Source organism: Glandiceps talaboti, chromosome 1 (genome assembly GCF_964340395.1).
Source record: "Glandiceps talaboti chromosome 1, keGlaTala1.1, whole genome shotgun sequence".
Taxonomy (NCBI): domain Eukaryota; kingdom Metazoa; phylum Hemichordata; class Enteropneusta; family Spengelidae; genus Glandiceps; species Glandiceps talaboti.
The window spans coordinates 22,281,531-22,301,116 of NC_135549.1; the positions used below are offsets into that span (position 1 = coordinate 22,281,531).

Genomic DNA, 19,586 nt, shown 5'->3' on the forward strand with positions numbered 1-19,586 from the left:
CAAATGGAAAAAAAATACATTACAATAGTCCAAAGAAAGCGGCCATACAAGAATTTCGAACTTAGTTGGCTAGTCAACAGGAAGTGAAACATATGATCAGTATTTCACACTCAGAATTACTCGGATACAACACACATCGCACGGCGGTGCATACTATTATCTGCAGCACAGATTCCTGTTTCCGTTGTCATACAAATGACTCAAGTCTTCAAGCAGATAACGGCGACTGTGATAACTACAGTCCCACAAGTTAGATAGCTCAGCCATGTCTAATGAACTCGAAGTTGAGTGCTTTCAGGAGTTCCGAGGGGTGGTGGAAAAGGGCAATACTCAGCTCATGTTCAGACACTTTTCGCAGGTGCTGCAACACTGTACTGATGTGATAACGAAAGCTAAACAATATCAGAAACTTGCTGAACGTGACAGAGGAGGGTCAGAGAATTTATTGTAAGAGTTAAGACTATGTTCTTCACCTTTTAGTGGATTGAAAGCGAAGTGGTAATAGTGTAGAGGAGGAGAATTTGAGGAGGGCGTCGGGGGGGGGGGGGCATAGTTATCATAATTTGTTCTTCTTCTTTAATACGGCTAAGTCAAGTGATTTTAGTTTTACCCGTAATAGTTATTTATGTCAATTTATTTCAACTCTTTCAGCCATGGTCGTGGCTATCTGAGTCGACATACTGACTTGACTACATTTTCAAGCCAAGACTTCAGGCTAAACAAACCCCTGCAGGATGATAATTAAATTATTGATAAAAAAGTAAATTATTATAAAGTAATGCAGTTATGAACATACTTAAAGAGAAGCCGCTCTACAGTGTAAAAGCCAAAACAAAAATTGCAAGGAATAGGAACTCTAACGAATTGTCAAATGAGAGAATGTTTTTTTTTTTTTTTTTTTTTTTTTTTTTAATTTTGATAAACAACATGAACCAGATGCTGAAAGTCTAACAGTAGCTCATATTCTTGGCAGCTTTATCACAGTAGTATATTTGGGAAGTCAGAAAGTGTACTCTCCATCTGTGTTCTCTGTTACTTAACCTGTTCTGTTTAAAGAAGAGGATGATCTCATCAAAATCAATTAATTAATCCCATGATAGATCCTAATCTAAAGATTGCCGAGATCATCCTTGTCAGCATTGTCATAATAAACCACAGCCTCTTTTATGCTAAGAACCACCAAGTGTCTGTTAAACATGACTAAATTTAATTATGCAAAATTGCAAACTTCATAGCCAATTACTGGGGTGAAAGTTTCATAGCCATTAAAATAATCATACACATATACGCCCCTATTACTTTATTATGTCCTATCTTAAATCATCTATCATTTCTAACTAATCTCTTTGAAGTTATCACTATTATCATTGATTATATCTTTTCAAATTTGCTAAAATCTGTGCCAAAAAAATATTGTACTTTAGATTTTATCTTTTATCTGTCAAGTCTTTGAATATGAAAAAGATAGCCACTAGTTGTTTACAAAATTATTTGGTAAATTATCCCATTTGAAAAGTGAATATGCCATGACATTCCAACAATGCAGGATTCAGCTATGTGGCCAACTTTTCTATAACTATTGGGTTTTCAAAGTTTAGGTAACTGTTCAGTACTATGGAACCTGAGGCGCAAGTGCAAGCATGCCAGGCTTCCCTTGGTATTTGCAGGGTTCTATACAGCCATACTTTCATGAACATATTGCCAGTGAATGTGCAGCAAGAAAACACTGCAAGCACAAGTACAAATACCCCTGAGTACACACACTTGAACTCGCATGGAATGGGGGTTCTGTTACTATTAAATATGTTTATCCAAAACAACACAGTTTGGTAAAAATGGCACTGTGCAATTTGGATATTATGTACATGCAAGTATGCAATAATGTTTTCCAGTATTGCACCACAGTGCAAATACCACTTGTATGTGTGCACAATGGTGCATGTGTAATAAACAACAGATTGGAAAGCAATTGTGCTGGTACCTTCAATATCCATTTCCCATCATTTTCTTTTGCTTCCTGAGTATTTTATTTCTGAAATAGATGGGATCAAATCTGATCATCTTGTTAGACCAGAAATGTGTTGTAAAGAAAAGTTGTATATGATAATGGTTTTTTCTCCTTTGGTAGGCCATATTTGTCAGACTTGGTGGAATCTCTCTGTATCCTGATTGTGCAGGCCTATGGTGAAACTAGTCAGCACCAACAAGTACTACCTTTTCTGAAAGAATGTTATCATGGTATTAGACATCTGCCTGCAAAACTAATACAAATATGGTAAGGTTGTACAAAGGTTAATTGTAGATAAAGGCTAGTGTGAGTAATGTAAAACGAGACAGAATAGTGGTATATCTATGATTGTAATAGTAACATTGGTATGGTTCACAGACAACATTGAATACAGTTTGTATATTTGTGTTACTTTTACATACTAGTACACTCTGATAGACTGGCATTTTATTTCTTGGTACAATTTCTGTATGCCACAAGAGAATTTGTATTCACTACATGCTCTCGTACCATCTAACAACCATCACTGTGATCTTAAGACAAATGAATTCAAAGCACACACACATAGTAAATTAGTTATATTCAGTAAATACACTGTAAAAATATGTCGTCAGGGCATCCTTCTCATCTCTCCTGAGAAGAGCACCCAAAATGGCTGATCTTTCAGTTAAATCTAACAGAGAGAGTATCATGAAACACGGTATACCTTATTCCTGGAGAATTTCTACCGAACTGTCCTTAGTCTAGTTTCCTATACGTGTTATGATTACACGATCATCTGCAGAGAGGATAGTGATCGCACAGAATGTCGACAAGTATAGGAACTAGACTAAACCAACCTAGACTGGAGCCATAGAAGTGAATGACTTTTTCCTTGATTGTACAGACATCTTTTGTTGACATGTATTTTTTAAAAGTGATCAACATTTTTTGAAGCTCACCATGACTCTTTGCAATTGACCTACAGAGAGTTAGGGTTTGAAAACACAATACTGTGCTTGCCTATTCATATGGTTGCTGTCCATTTACTGACATTACTAACCATGCATCGAGGATGTTGAGAATGATTTATCAAGCCCCCCACAATAACAAATCTTTCAGTCAAGCACAAAAGTATAAAACTTTACCTTTTATATGACAGCTTGCACGAGGGAACATTCATATCCAGTGCCTGTTTCCATAGGAAAGAAATGTCTTTCCACATCGAAGTTGTTGAATTCTTGTCAACTTTTAGGACTCCATTATATCTTAGTGCCTCCAATTATGTTTCATGATTTAAATTTTGCTAAAAGTATCCATCTTTTTACGTCCAAAGATGAGGAAACAATATTTCTCCCGAAAATTACCTTTTTTTTTTTGAGGTAAAGAGAAAAACGATCCCTTATTATGCCAACAATTGGCAGTAGATGAACAAGACTAGAGACTCTAGTCAAAAGCTCTAGGAATGGTAATGCTTTCATATTTTGCTGTATTTCGCTGGAGTCTAAAAAAGTTCTTTACAAATTTATTGCATTTTAATGTGAGCACAGTACTTTTCATTTTACTTTTCTTAAATGTCCTTTAAACTCTTCTTTCATAACAGTATTCTTCTCTATGGGAAGTTTGAAGATTTTGAGACAGCAGAACCAGTATTTCGGGAATGGAAGAAATTTCCACCCAACCAACGTTTGCCGGCATATCCTGGAATATTAGAAGTGTACATTCTCAACATCCTACTCCCACAGATGAAATGTAGTGAAGCCATACGTCTCGCAGACAGCGACACGGTCGTCAACATCGACAGGAAAATTGCAATCATCAAATTTGTTAAGAAATTTGAAAATGCTGTGGCCCAGGAGAAAACTACGGAGCAGGATGGAGCTGGGAAAGATCAACAAAATGAGGGAAAAGGTAACAAAATACTTGATTCAACTGAAGTAAAAATTACAATTTTTATAATGACAAAATATTTTCTCTGTAAGTATTGATAGTGGAAGAAGACAAGTAAGGAATAAAACTATTTTAGTTTATTTGTCTGTCAGATTATCATTATAACATTCTAGTATTAACATGAAATGAAATCAAATAAGAAAGCAATTCTTTATTCCATGTTGTTTTAAGGTGATAAGTAGGTAAAATCTACCTGTGTTCCCCAGGTACTTCATAGGGCTCAAATTTACATTCTCGCAAACCAGAGCTGTTATTTCTTCTGCAACGCTGCAAAATAACAAGTGCCTAACCGGTGCCCATTGGCATTTTAGATGGTGCTGTAAAAGAGGCTGTGGTTTATGACGATGCAAATTTAACTTCTATGCTTTGTAATCAGATTTTAGCCAAGTGATTTGTTTCAGCTACAGTTTTCTAATAATTTCCTTTGGTCTAAAAGACTACCACATCATATATTTGATAGTCTAGTTATAATGTTTAGGAGTCCATGTCTTGGACTACTGCTAATTTGGTAGTCTAGATACAATGTTTAGTAGTCTATGTGTCCTGGACAACTGCTAATTTGGTTGTCTAGATACAATGTTTAGTAGTCTATATACCCTTTACTACTGCTAATTTGATAGTTTAGATACAATGTTTGGTAGTCTATGTACCTTGGACTACTGCTAATTTGGTAGTCTAGATACAGTGTTTAATAGTCTATGTGCCATGGACTATTGCTAATTTGGTAGTCACAGTAACATACAATGTTTAATAGTCTATATACCCTTTACTACTGCTAATTTGGGAGTCTCGATACAATGTTTAGAAGTCCTGCTAATTTGGAGCTTGGTTTTACCTATCGAAATCCTTGCCAAATTGATGATACACGGTATGGGAATATATGCAAGCGTTACCAGATTCCTTTTGTACTTGGGTTCTCAGATCTTAGCAAAAGCACTCAGTAACTGTAGGTGTGATAAAATCATATTCTAAGACAGACTGACTACAAAAATGCCTAATTTCCTATACTTGTGTGTTCTCATTGGGATATCAATAGCAAGCAAACAATGCGTAAATCTGGTATATCGCGCCTTTCTAAATGTGGTGATATACTAGTAAGTTTGATGTAGTTCACTCCAAGATTATGCTCCACTTTATTCAACCATACTTCCAAGTTTCCAGTGTACTTCATACAAGTCTGTGTTGTTTTGTACATATGATATGTGTGTCATTAATTCTAAGTATTTGCAATAGCATTTTACCTCGTGCTAGATGGTCAAAATAGAACAATAAAAGTCGACTTATTCTCATACTCGCCTATAGTAATGCATGTGAAGTGCATGGAGTGGAAGTTATGGTGTCGCTATTTTTTATGATGTGCCTAGGCAGTAATATTCTATTTCAGATACTGAGAATTGGATCTGCTCTGATAGTGTTTTGATTAACATCTGAATTTCCCATAAATTAACATTATCTTTGAGTTGATTAGTTACTGTGTACATTTTTTACATGCCATGTACTTGTTCTATGGTAACTTACTTGATGGACCCTAAAGGCTTCTATTCAGGAACATGATATACCATACCTGTATACTTACAATCTTTGTTGCATAACAATATACCATAGAAAACATGGTAAAACATACAAAAAATAACATACAGAAATAAAGTGAATACAATACAATCCTTTACCCAACTGTTGGAGGACTGTTTTCATCAACAAGAAAATTTTTGCCAAAGGGAAGTTTATCATCAGAGGTCAAAATATGCAAAAATTTATTTTTGTCATTTAAGGAATGAAAAATTTGAATTGTTTAAAGACAAAGAAGTAGAAAAAAAAACATTAACAAAAATACTGCTATTGTAACAGCAAATCTAAATATTGTTAACTGTTACAGGTGTGGTCTTTCCCAAAGGATTCAATGCCAGTATACAGAAGTTAGGCCAACATCTTTTCAGCTCTATTCCATTTGCAAATTTCACATTCATCAAAAGACTGGCAGTAGTTGCAGTTTTCCTGTATCTCATCTTGTTTAAGACAAACTTAGGTGAGTAATCATGTCTAGGAGATAAGAAAAGTCATGTTCTAATGTTTTAGTAATTTACCAGTATATCAAATGTTTGGAAAGCAATCTTACTGCGTGAATGTGTATTAGCAGCATATTTGTTTTCATCTCATCTTCATCTGTGTGAAGCTTACAAGGAATTTGAAGTTTCAAGGAAGATTTTTTTTGTCCCCAGTGATGGAAAGAAATGTGAAGTTTTCGTAGCTATGTTTTTTATCTTAGCTGGAAACTTTACAATAACTTTTAATTTAGTGAGTGAGTGAGTGAGTGAGTGAGTGAGTGCAGATGTCATAAAGCTGAGAAAGACCACAATGTACACACATCAATGGACTTCTTATTTTCAACACACTATATTTGATTAATAGTAACTATGTCTCTTGTACAATTTCTCTCTCATTAGATACCGTGTCTGGACTTGCATATGCATCCCAGCTTTGGCGTGGTATTGTACGCATCTGGAAATCCATGTTTGCTCCATACCATGTTGCCAGTACCTCTCAGCAGTTCGGACATTAATGTGGTGTGCTTCAGTAATTTCACCACTTTTAACAATTCTTAATTATTCTCAGGATTATCTTGTAATCAAAACTGAAGAAACATATGGTGCTTAATTTTATAAAAATCCTCAGTTGAGAAATTTAGTTATCTACATGATGATCATGTATGTCAGGTTCAAGGTGTACATATTTGTTGTGAATTTTGTAAGCTAATTATATCTGTGTTTGTAAGAACCAGCTATGAACCCATGAGGAAATCAATTTTACTTACTTAGACATGTCCATTTGGTTGGTAAAAGATAGTAATAATACATTCTTGTATCATGACCAAGGATTCTTATTACTTACGAGTAAATTTTTGCCTATTTATGTCAGCAGGCTTTGTCAAACTGCCTGTTTGCTGGTTTTACTGCTGGGCAGTGTAGTGGCGATGATATCATCGATTGAAACTCTGCTAATGTCAACAGAGAACGGGACAGGTTATCCAGGCATAGAATCTCTCCACATCAGAAGACAAGGGGGGGGGGGGGGGGGGGGAATAGCATGAACAGGGACGAGGGGGCATACAATTGCATCATCTTTGTGATCACGTCATTGCCACTACACCGCCTAGCAGTAAAGCCAGTAAATGGACAGTTTGACAAAGCCTGCCGACCTGAACGAGCAAAACATTACTTGTAAGTAAGAAGAACCCTTGGTCATGGAACAAGAACATAGTATTACTATTTACTTACCATTTCTATTAAACGTTGAACCACAGCTGTTAAAGACCCACTTTGGATTAGGGATTGAAAGATAAGTGTGAAAGTGCATAAAAACAGTTGTCTGGCAGACCTATAGAAAAAACATTTATAATTCTGCTGTCATGTGCATTGATTTGCCAGAATACAGACTACTACTGCGCTTGTGGCACTCATGTCATCTCCATGTTGTGTCTGGTTACCAGTGCGCCCTCTATGCCAATTTAACATGTCACTGACACACACCAATATTTAGTGATGCACCAAACTGAGGTGAATATCCCTTTACTGTTTGGTGACTAACAAGAAAACTGTTTCTATCATTTTGACCCACAACAAAAAAATTTCATCTGTTGTCAAGAGGGGACTGGACATTGGTGGCAACCCTGTAAATGCAACTGTTCGAAAAGTGCAAGTCCTAAAGAGGAAGTTGATAACATGCCTAGTGGATATTTACTACTATGGAAAGCACACTATCAGCAAACTATGACGACGCAAAGTAAATTACATTTGGTAGATTATACCAGTGGGTATTAGCAATGTCTTGGTTATGTGCATATAATCAACCTGTACTCAAGGTAGTGTAAACACTGGATGACAACTCAAATCTCACTGTCAATGACCACCCAATATCAACATGTGGTAATAAATGACTTATGTAAACTTTCATACAAGTTCAATAACATTTCTTACCAGTCAGAACTGTCAACTAATCTTTATTTATACTGGATAGTTCTTTAAGTATATAAACACTTGTCTCCCAAGAAGTCCAGTGAGGGCCATCCCTCATGGGTTCAGTGTTAATGCAGGAGGAAACCGGAGTACCCGGGGAAAACCTGCGTTGTTCAGTAGAGTCAAACTGAACGACACTCTTCTTACTTACAGCGTGGTAAATTTAATTGAACCCTGAAATGGGGTTTCGAACCCTGACTGCAGTGGTAAGAGGCAAGTGGTTTAACCACTAGGCCACCGACAACTACCGGTAATCATGTTATTACTAGAGACAAGATGTTTGTTAGAGATGAAGTTACCTTTTTTGAATCAGATGGGCACCACAGACATGTGTGATTAAGCAATCTGCTTTGGTCAAGTGAATCATCAGTCACAAGACATTGTAGCATTTCTCCTTTTTACTAGTATGTGGTTGTATTGAAGTTCAAATTGTCCTAAAGAACATTTTCCTCAAATCAGAAACTAGTGAAATGTTCTACTGGTATATATACCTTGACCAAAATTCCCAATCCCCGATTTTGATAAACCCCCCAACATGCATCTCCCTCAATGCAAGTCGTATTGAAATCAGTACTATTGAATAATTATCAGCAGATACACATTTTGTATTTTTTAGCCGAATTCGTGCAATAAATGAACTTAATATCAAATTGTAGTCTGTTGATGGCATCATTTAATTATCCTGGGCATATAATAGTGAAATAATAATGTTCTTTAAAAACTGTAAATGTAATGGCAGTGTGATTGACTCTATGACCATGTTAGTCCACTGTCACTCATGCTTTATCAATAAACAATTTTAGAAGTGAACTGTACACACCAGAACTATGAATCTATGTTGAATCTCATAAATCTTCACGTGCCCCGAGAGTTATTAACAAGGACTTAATAGATATAATTCAGTGCACCCATTCAGATATTTAACTCCATTCACGGATCTTCACCTCCCTTTAAATATCACGATACTACTACAGGGTGATCACACCATACATACTGCACATGCCACTCTTAGTACTAGAGTTTTCCAGCTCCTATGTATCAGAAACACAGCTCACATACAATGCCATCCTATAATAAATAGCACTAGAGGGTGATCACAGAGCTAACATGTCACAATTGAATAGTTCACTACTGGGGGGGGGGGGGGGGGGGGGGTCATCAAGGTCGACATCAGAAACACAGCACAGCACACAAAAAAACCCAAACTTAATTAATGTTGGGGGGGGGGGGGGGGTATTAAGATCAATGTATCAGGAACACAGCACATATAAAATCCCAGCCACTGTTGGCACTAATAGAGTTGTCATGCTTAACTACCTGTATACTTGAACTACTATCACTACTACCCTATTCCGCTACCCCAACCTGAGATTTTTTGAATTTTCTGTTACAAGTCTACTCTTGCCAACCATTCAGAGCTAGTCTCAAGTGGCATTCCTATATATGAAGCGTGATTGGTCAAACACATAATTAGACATTTGAATCACACAATCTGGTCACTAGACTGTAAGATACGTCGTGACGTTTCGCCCTCATCTCGGCCGATGGTTGAGGGCGCCCCGTCACGGCGTACCTTACAGACTATCTGGTCACATGATGAAACCGCAATTGTGTTGTCATGGAAACACAACCTTATTCAAATTGCATATTTGCACACGTTATGAGTGTGGCTTCTAGACCAGTGTGACATGGCTAGCATCATAGACGAAGAATAGTGAAAATCAAAACGTGAGCTGGGATAACAAAGTGGTAGCGCTAGTCCAAGTCTACATGTAGGCTACTGTCATACAGAAGACAAGTCACAATAGTTTGATGCTCTCATATTTATTTCATTTTACAAAAAGCAAAATAAAGTATCTTCCAAGTACAGAAATTCCCCAACAATTCTCAGTATCACAAGGGACTTTCATTCTCAACGATGAAAAGATCTCAATTCTCCTCTTTAACCCCCAAAACATTGGTGGTGAGTGACATGCAGTCCATGTAACATGGCAAAATAAACCAACAAAAAAACCACATAGTAAGAAATGTATTGAGTCAACCTTGTTTAAATCGGTTATAGTACTTCGATAATATTCATAATGCAAAGTGAACAGCTGCTTCTCGTGAGTCTTTCTCTTTCCTTGACAAAGCTAATTTATAAAGTAATCGGCCTTATGGCTGGCTACATAATTTTTTCTAAAACACAAACTTTTCAATGTAGAAATATCTTCAATAAATTTTATGACAAAATACCCTTCATATAGTTGACAGTCGAACTGTGCAGAACCATCACCAAAACTTGACTACAAAATTATATGTATGTATGTATGAAATCCGGAACAAAAGAATTTAACAAGATCATAAATAAATGAATTGTCAAACAAAATACATGGATGACACCCCTTGGTGGGTTTTTCTTTTACCAGTAAAGGGAAATTTTTTTAAGCATGATATAAGTCCAGTTAATAAACATGCCCAAGAACCTACACGACTATCTCACACCCAACTTGTATTGTTTTCGCCCGTCCTACATGTAAACATACTGGGAGGGGAAAAACAACAACCCATGTTATTTGGTAGTATAGGATCTAAGTAACTAAAAAACAAAAACAAGGGATTCATTGATGCTTCCATCTTCTTTTCTTCTGATATAAGTTCGAACTGCTGTATGCGAAATTAATCGAACGCTGAAGATAATGTAACAATGGCCGTGAGCTATTACACCAGCCAGCATAAATGAACCCCCTGAATTAATCAAGTTTTCCACTACATATATTTGTACATCTAGATTTGTCTTGTTAACAACCGTACAATGTTGGATTAATTTCACCCTTTAATAAATGAAGGCACTAAATATTACCGACCAATGCTCTGATACAAGTGCATTCAGATGACACTTAGATTATACAAAACATCGTCATCGACTGATTATCTAAACAAATGTTCCGTCACGGAGGGACTGATTGGTTGGACACGATGGTCTCTTTAATGTGCGTGTAAAACTCAAAACATCTTTTCCCCTCCTCCTTACTCCATAATGCCTACACAAATAATAGACATGGTCTCAAAAAATGCCAAGCAAGTGGCTTTAAATGCTTTTGGTTGATTCCTCTCCTCATGAATTTTTTTTTTTTTAAGTTCTCAACTTCTCAACATCACCAGTCAGCAACAGGGGGCAACTATCAAGACAGGCCACATGTACAACACTTCAGATGTTTATTTAGTATAACTGACAGCCTTGACTCCACTGATCAGGACTTGTCTTCCATCAACTCATTCCTTCAAATGAAAACTAGCTAATGCTCCGCATCCATTGTTTTTCCAACTAGGTAATTCATAATTCGCTGTGTCAAACATAACACTTCTTACACAATAAACACACATCAGTTGATTTCTCTCCAGCAACTCTGAATACCGATCTTCTTCAAAATTCTTACAAAATTAACACATCAGAAATGATTTGCAATTGTGCAAAGTTCTATCATCAATTTAATCATTTTTTCCTCATTGTTGTACAGACATCTTTCAACATATGAACACCTTACCTACTAAAACTCTTTACTAAAGGTACCTTGTTTGTAATATTTTGAAAATGACGTCTGTCATTCTACGGTGGTTTGGCTTCTACAAATCACTCGAGAGCAAGAAATAAAACAAGAAAACAGTGGGAACCCTAAAACAGGGCTATCAAAAACAGAAGGAAAATCTAGAAAACTACTCGCATATAATGATTATAACACTTGGTATGGGTTAACTGAATGTTTATGCAACAAATACAGTTTCTTTAAAGACTACACCATATCTCACTTCAGCCTGGACCAGCCAGTTTTTACCAGTTCTAAATGTCGAAATCTAGAATCAGGCTGTCACCTGTTTCTTATAATGTTGCCCCCTTTTTTTTTGTAAAGAAGAAATTGCTCTCTGACCAAAACATAAACTCCTGTGCCCCCTGACTTACTGCAACTGGTACTGGTCACTCTGACTACTGTAAGATAGGCTTCATAATCCTTCAGTCATCGTGAAGGCTTTCAAGCGGTGACGCCACATTCACGCGCATAGTGACCAGGTAAACCACACTTGTAGCAGTTATTGGAGTCCTCACTGGAGCAGTTGCGGGCGTAATGACCAACCTGACCACACCTACAAATGATGAGAAGGAAAATAAATGTAACCATGTAACAAAACTATATAACAATGTAATGAACTATGTAACAAAGCTATACAACGTAATGAACAATGTAACAATGTAATGAAAGACATACGACACTCATCTAGCATAATCAAAGCACAATAACACCTACTTGTAGCAGGTCTGGCCACCACCGCCTTCACTATCACGGCTACCGCCGCCACCGCCACCACTATTCATCACTCCACCCTCTGGGCAGTCACGAGCAAGGTGTCCCAGTTTGCCACAGTTGTAGCAGGTCTTGTCATCGGAACCTCGACCACCACCGCCGCCGCCGCCACCACCACTTCTGTCACAGTCGCGAGAAATATGACCAGTTTGTCCACAGCTGTAGCAGGTACGACTACTCTCACTACGTTGTTCAGTACAGTCACGGGCTAAATGCCCACTCTGGCTACAGTTGTAACATAAGTCTATGCAAGATAAAATCAGGAAAATACTCTCATGTTAAATCAGCTCACACGAACATGAAAAATCAGTGTAATCAAGAACTAATTCCGGTGAAGGCACGATCATCAGTTAGTTAGGATATATGTATTATCTTAAGTCTTTACTGAAGACAGAGTCCCAAACTGGTGTTTTGTATTCCAAAGTTATTATGCAAATTTGAATGATGCTCTCTTGATACAAAACATCACAATTTTGCGTATGGTATTGACATTTAAATAGTCTGTGTATTCAAATTGAGGGAGCTTTGAAAGAAAAAGTTTGATAATTTCACTTTGGGGTCAAAGGTTATCGTATTTGAAAGCTCATTGATAACATGAGGGTAGACACTTCAATGGTGTCCATGTGTGTTCAAACATTTGGAGATAACAGGCAAAATGTGTTGTATATCACAAATATGGCCACTATTTTGCTATGCACGTTAAATGTCACGAAACTAAGTAACATGCATATGCTTCAGTCGAACATGTCATGATTAAATCGTCATCACTTGAAATGTTTGATTCAAAAAGGTGTGAACATAATTCAAACTTGGCTGTTTGACCTTGAAGACTTTCAAGGTCAAAATAAAATGAAAGCTCATATATGATAATACAGCAGGCACATGAATGGAATCACTGTGCATTATACCTCTGAATTATGATGCATACTGTGAAATTAAACAACAAATATGGCTGCATTTGACATTATCTGATTCCATCACAAAACAAAGTGACGTGCATATGTCTCACATAGTATGTTACTTTTGTACTAGGTTTGGTTGAAATCGGTTGGTGCAAGCTAGAGATATGAGGGTGAATGCAGGCACACACGGATAGACGGATGGACAGACGGACAGAACTCGACGTATAAACTCCCTCCAGGCCATGCCCATTGGGGACTAAAAATGCCATAAACATTTTGAAACATAGAAAAGGCTGATAAGGTGTGAACAACCTTGTAAAGGCTGATAAACACAACGTCATTCCTTTATGTTGCACAAGCCAGAGGAAAAGCAGACAAAACATGGTGAGGGCTGAACTACACATTAAACCCTAGTATGCATTTCCCTTATGAAAAGAAAACAAAATAAAAGATGTTGGGACATTAAGGGCTATTTTTTGGGGTCTGATATGAATCTAATCACGATCAAAAAGAAGATGACCACAGATTAACAGCTAGTACACTACTGTATTGAATAACTGCCCATTTCAGTGAAATGTGGCCAATACAACCACACAAAACCTTTTGAGATTCTCCAATGTCTATATATTAACACGCATCACACCCCCACATATCACCAGAAATCAGTATACAAAGTTCTGAACTTGACACAAACTCACCTTCGCTTGCATTTGGACAGTCTCGGGCAATGTGTCCACTCCTATTGCAGCGATAGCAGGTATCTGTGAAAGGAAACACACCGAGTTAATATCCACGACTGGTTGAAAGATGGCTGGCTATTCAGAAACTCGAACACAAGACGCTGAAGGTTACACCTGCAGAGTTAGGCAGCTCAAAAAGGAAAGCCATGCTTCGTAAGTGTGGGAGAAACTAACAAGCAAGAAGCCTGAAGCCAACTGAATGAACACACAAGACAGTCATTTTTTGTCTTGCTTCATGGAAACGTGTGCAAATTTCATGGCAAAAGCTGGTTTCGTTAGCTGCTTTAATGCACCATGCTCACACTGACGTAAGAATCTGTAACAAAATGCTATGAAAGTGGTCAGGACGGAATGTTTTTTTTTTTGGTTTTATTCTGCTTCTCTCTTGACACAGAAATCCAGACACAGTTGAAAATAATGCATCACAAGTTTAATTCCATTGATTGGAAGATTGCCAAATGTAATTTAAAACGGAAATATGCAAGGGTCAGTGGATGTATTAAGTGCTATGCAAATGTATTTGCAGATGACAACAGCAAACCAAGAATTCTGATGAAATTGTATGAATCACAAGTGTTATGCGTTAGTTCTCTGAAAGAACACTCGGTAGCTTCAATCAGGAGTCCAGACCATCAAAATGAGTGAAACCTCAAATGCTGAACACCATTATTTCAAATCATAGTTTGCGCATTCACAATAAACAAACATTAAGAACAGATTTCAGTCAGCCGAAAGATGGGCTCTCAAAGCAATCAACTTTACATAAAACCAGAGGCACTGATTAACGTTTTTACACGGGTCATACTGTGGAAGTGCATGTCTTTACAACTTGAAAACTATGGTGATTGTTATCATCTAGTAAAAATTCATTTGACCTTACCACTCACATTTAGAGACAGGCAATTTACCACAGACTACGGTGGTAGTCAGGTCTGCAACTATCGTTGTGATGATGGCTGCAAACCTGACAAGTGTAACCGGGAAATCACACAAATCCAATTCACAAACCAATGACTAACCCTTTACTTCACTTCTAGAGTGCCACGACTGCTCAAAACTGTCAACCAAACTTACCCCAACCCTAAATCATTCCTTGCTTTCAGATACAGTGTTTTTTTGTAAGAACTTGCCTGCATCAGCAGTACAGTCCCGAGCATAGTGACCAACTTTGTTGCACTTGAAGCATTTCTCTGTAGGGAAGTATAGGGCAACAATTAACTACTGTCTAAGAGTTTTAGCAAATACAGAAACAAACACAGTATTGGTACTTTGTTTCTACTAAAAAACAGGAGTACAATGCACTACTACTTTGAAGCACGGACAGGGGGAAAAATCACTAGTACATAATCACAGACCCTGTCATCAAAGTACAACATACAACAAGGTATAGACTTGTCCATGGTTCACAACATATGTCAAAAGATAACCAAAAGAAAAGAAAAAGAAAAAAAATTTTAGAACAGAAATAAACAACACAGCAAACAAATCTTACCTCTCAGACCCCCACGGCCCCTTCCACCTGGACCTATTAATAAAGTCACCGTGATTTTGTCACACTGTGCAATGTAACAGAGGGGGAAATCATCATGGGGCTACAAAGCCCTCAGATATGACCACTCAAATCAGGCAAAGGTGGAGGAGTCCTTGAAACAATCTTACAAACAAGTGGTAGCATTCTTAAGAAACATCAAGTCTTAAATACCAGCATGCAGTCTTTTTGTCAACAGTCTGTTTATTGCAATATTGGTTGTCATTTCTCTACTCCACTTTCTGTGTTCAACTTCACAAGCTTCATACTCAAGAGACATGTTCAAATTCTCAAATGTACATGGATAATATAGTAAGGCAAGTGAAATGATGGTATGAGAAGGACAGACTGTCCCGGTGACATCATGAATGAAAATATCAATACGAAACGCATGCAATCCACCAAATCAATCCACCCACAAAGTCTCACCTTTAGGACGACCACCTCTTCCACGTCCGCCGCCGCCTCCTCCACCACCACGACTTTTGCAGTCACGAGCGTAATGCCCGTAGCGGTGACAATTATAACATTCAGTATCTCTGCTACTCATCTCTCCTCCACTCTCTCTCTCTCTCCTGAAAAATAACATTGGTCACATTAAATAACTCATCTTTTCAGCAAATCAAACAAAATTTCCTCTAAGGTACATCAATTTGCTACATTCTCAGTTCAAAACTTAAGGTCAATATGAACCCCCACCCACCTCTTGAAAGGCATATATTCATAATATGTTGGTTGAACATGATCAAGCCTTCCATGGGGCTGCCGTTCGCCAAAGTGTACATCAATATGCGAAATGACTAATGAAAATGAAATACATTTCCACAACGTTTGAAGGGTTGAGGAATTTCATTTTTATTTTAGGCACAGTTTTAACACCATAGGGATGAGATGAACCTGTCGAGGAGACGGTCACAACCCATATTAGAAATGCAAATTGAGGCACAGCTTTCTAAATATTTACTAATTTCAAGAACGTTTTGTGTACCAAATCTTTTAAGTTTGAGGACAAGTGCACAAACCTTTTACATAAACAGAGGAGGTGTTAGGCATATACAATGTATGTGGTAAAGCTTTCCATATGTAATGAATTTAGAAATTATTCAAATGACAACATTTTGGGTTAATCTTTAACTTGTTCATTCTCACAGTAACGTACTGATGACTATCCTATTAGAACAGCCAGGTCATATTTTTTTTTACATTTTGCTCATTGCAATCAGCTGTCTATTGAGACGAGTTAGGCTACATTAAATTCATGCAAATACAACACTTCCAATTGCACACTTTTAATGAATGTTTCAAAACTTGCATGATAATTAATGACCTTACCCAAACTTTAATTATAAATTAACAGGTGTTTTAGATAGGAGAATGTATGACTTTGTAGACAGGTGCAACTCTAAACAGTCACACACATTCAATTCAAATGACCCACACTTCCACATCCTCTATTTTCAGTACTATTTTACTATAGTTCAGTGACCACATGGAAATGTCAGCCATTTCCTGAATATTTTATACTTTTTAAGTAATTGGTACCATTGCAATGCTCAAATCACATGCTTCAAGATATAAATCACATTTGAATTTAAAGTAGCATTTACTAATCATGAAAACTTGATTATTTGGACGGCCTTTATGAACCTATTTCAAGGTGAAGAAATACTCTGCTTTTGTACTACTCAAATATGTCCAAGTCTACAACTTCACTGGCACTTGGACAAGGGGCAACACATTCTGCACGAGTCTCAATCAGTCTTTACTTTTACAAATACTTGTATTAACACATGTGGGATCGAACAAAATCAGTGAAAGCCTAAAAACGTTTCAATATATTTGTCGTGTAACAATTCCATGATGGGTAAAAGGAAATGTTACCGAGCTATTTTAAAGGGCCACTGCAATTCTGTTTCTTTCTTTACACTAATATGTTCATACTGCCCCCTAATGAAAGGAATGTATGATTAAATGTTGATTTACTGCATGCGTCATATAGAAATGGGAAGGGTGAAATCTGTACCCCTCCCGGCCTGCTTCACGAGTATTTAGGTAGAACGTGACAGAACAGTGATGTGCAACATGACGAACCAGACGATATTATATGAGCATTTGCGTTGGTGCATTGCCGCCCGCAATACTATGTAGATGACACATCGAAATGTATGTACAAGATACACATGGATAATATACTGCATGTAAACTCTATCATCCTGAATATTGCCTTTTAGTATGACGAACTGTTTCCATTTACAACAAAGTCAACCTCTACAAAGTGAAGAAGCCAAACCTAGCAAAGGTCAATTTGTATTACAAGTATGTAACAAAGGACATATCGCGTCGCTGTCGCTCAAACATTCTTTTTCGATGTGCCACTTTGGTTAGAAAGCACTGGAGTGAATTGAATACCGCGGAACACAACTACACAACAACACATTGTAAAAACATACTATAGTACCAGACAGGACACTATAAAAGACAACTTTAATGCCAATTCTTGTTTAAAAGTCTGTCTTGATCTTGTGTAGGTGGCCTGTTAGTGTTAAGATCTTCATCGTCAGAACCACCCGTTGAACTTTCACTTGTACCGTCTGGTTCAAAGGAATAGGGTTCAATAACACCGTTAAAGATGAAAGCTAGGCTGTGATCCTCTTCACTTGAAAAATCTGACGAACATTCGCCGTCCCGTTCGAAAGATACAGTTTCTAGAACTTGTTGTGACTGAGCCTCCATAGCCATTCATGTTACGAGGGTGAAGTTCAAGGTTATGGGTTCCTACTATGATGACATAACAGGAATGCTTTCATATGCAAATATAAATACTCACTCAGCAGAGGGTGTCATGAATGTGGAAGCAGCATAGTTTCTAACGGGATTTTCACTATTCTTGGTCACTTTTCTCCTCAACGATATATAGAAATGTGTTAAGTGGCTATTTTTTATTGACTTGATGAAAAGTGACAAATAGAATTGCAGTGGCCCTTTCAAACCAATCATGCTTAATAAAGTATTGACTCTGCTCCCTTCCCGCCTGGCAAGCAAGCAACTAAGAACACCCACCACCTCCAAAAGCGTGAACACCACGGCATGTATATACCCGCTATCATTATGACATTGACAAAGACATGTCACGGTCAAAATAGTTCACTTGTATTCTATCTCCTATGAAATGTACACATCTTTACGAGAACATTGTGAAATATTTTTAGGCTGTGGCGAAATACTATCTACGCAGAAAATGTCATTAGAAGTTGCCTAGACGACTACATTGAACACAATTTCATGAACATATGGATCGTGTACGAACTGACCCGCTGTCAACGACGATGAGGTAAAAAAAAAAAAAAAAAGCGGGAGACGGGAATTTACAGACGGAACGATGGAGTTTGAAAGAACATTTGAGGACTTCCCACGTGTAACTCCTGGTTACAACTGTTGCAAAGATTTGGAGTACTAACTCCATCCCATTAAAAATGGGTCAAAAAACGACATGAAAAGTACGAAACTAACTGGTTTGACGAAGTAGTATCTCGACCTGTGTGAAAACCTTTTACATGCGCAATGCCGCGGCGATCTAGGTACCCAGCAAGTTCACAGAGGACAACACACAGTAGAATCAAAACACACATTGTGAGACATTACAATCATAATACCTTCTATAAACAGGCCAAGGGGACTATAGGTCATTCAGGCAAATGTTGATATCGATAAATCTTACCTCTCACCAAGATTCCCCCGTCAAATTTGATCGGAAATTTTGTTTTCGTGTCAAATGCAACAATTTTCCAACCTTTTACACGTGGTTTGCACACGATACGAAAGTTTGACTGATATTTTTATGCAAATTAAGGACAGCGCTGTGTGTGTGTTTACTTCCGAGTAGGCCTAGCGCCTGACCTATTTTATTAGCAGACTCTGGATTCGTTTAAATAATACGATAGGGAGAGTGGAAAATACGATACGATATTTACATATAAACAAAAAATGTGAATATTAAGTATATATGTAAATTAACCCATGCAACTATTGACAGTGATAGATAGGATCCTTTTATTTATTTATTTATTTATTTATTTATTTATTTATTTATTTATTGTATGTATGATGTATCCCTTATGTATCAGGG

General features: G+C 37.3%; 2 protein-coding genes across 6 annotated transcripts; one reads left to right on the forward strand and one right to left on the reverse strand.

Moving 5' to 3' along the window:
• The first annotated feature begins 130 nt into the window (after positions 1–130).
• Positions 131–6,986, forward strand: LOC144441984 (peroxisome assembly protein 26-like). Its single transcript, XM_078131259.1, has 5 exons — positions 131–447; positions 2,129–2,275; positions 3,591–3,898; positions 5,814–5,963; positions 6,382–6,986. The coding sequence occupies exons 1-5, from the start codon at positions 266–268 to the stop codon at positions 6,495–6,497; spliced, it is 903 nt and encodes a 300-aa protein (XP_077987385.1). The 5' UTR covers positions 131–265; the 3' UTR covers positions 6,498–6,986.
• Positions 6,987–9,765: 2,779 nt separating this feature from the next.
• LOC144443824 (uncharacterized) lies at positions 9,766–19,276 on the reverse strand. Of its 5 annotated transcripts, none has more exons than XM_078133424.1 (7): positions 19,179–19,276; positions 15,890–16,035; positions 15,425–15,457; positions 15,063–15,122; positions 13,891–13,953; positions 12,234–12,534; positions 9,766–12,072 (listed from the first exon to the last, which is right to left on the reverse strand). In XM_078133424.1, the coding sequence occupies exons 2-7, from the start codon at positions 16,008–16,010 to the stop codon at positions 11,961–11,963; spliced, it is 690 nt and encodes a 229-aa protein (XP_077989550.1). In that variant the 5' UTR covers positions 16,011–16,035; positions 19,179–19,276; the 3' UTR covers positions 9,766–11,960. The 5 variants fall into 5 exon arrangements, with proteins under 5 accessions (XP_077989550.1, XP_077989634.1, XP_077989647.1 ...); XM_078133508.1 differs by having other exon boundaries at positions 15,890–16,032; positions 19,178–19,260; XM_078133521.1 differs by lacking the exon at positions 15,425–15,457.
• Between the last annotated feature and the right edge of the window lie 310 nt (positions 19,277–19,586).

What these genes read in the sequence shown, in the direction of transcription:
- LOC144441984 (XM_078131259.1), top strand. Translation starts at nt 266, where the DNA reads ATGTCTAATGAACTCGAAGTTGAGTGCTTTCAGGAGTTCCGAGGGGTG. An exon ending in GCAAAACTAATACAAATATG is followed by an intron (nt 2,276 to 3,590) that starts GTAAGGTTGTAC and finishes CTTTCATAACAG; the next exon opens with TATTCTTCTCTATGGGAAGT. An exon ending in TCAACAAAATGAGGGAAAAG is followed by an intron (nt 3,899 to 5,813) that starts GTAACAAAATAC and finishes TAACTGTTACAG; the next exon opens with GTGTGGTCTTTCCCAAAGGA.
- LOC144443824 (XM_078133424.1), bottom strand. Translation starts at nt 16,010, where the DNA reads ATGAGTAGCAGAGATACTGAATGTTATAATTGTCACCGCTACGGGCAT. An exon ending in AAGAGGTGGTCGTCCTAAAG is followed by an intron (nt 15,458 to 15,889) that starts GTGAGACTTTGT and finishes CTTTATTAATAG; the next exon opens with GTCCAGGTGGAAGGGGCCGT. An exon ending in GGACTGTACTGCTGATGCAG is followed by an intron (nt 13,954 to 15,062) that starts GCAAGTTCTTAC and finishes TTCCTTTCACAG; the next exon opens with ATACCTGCTATCGCTGCAAT.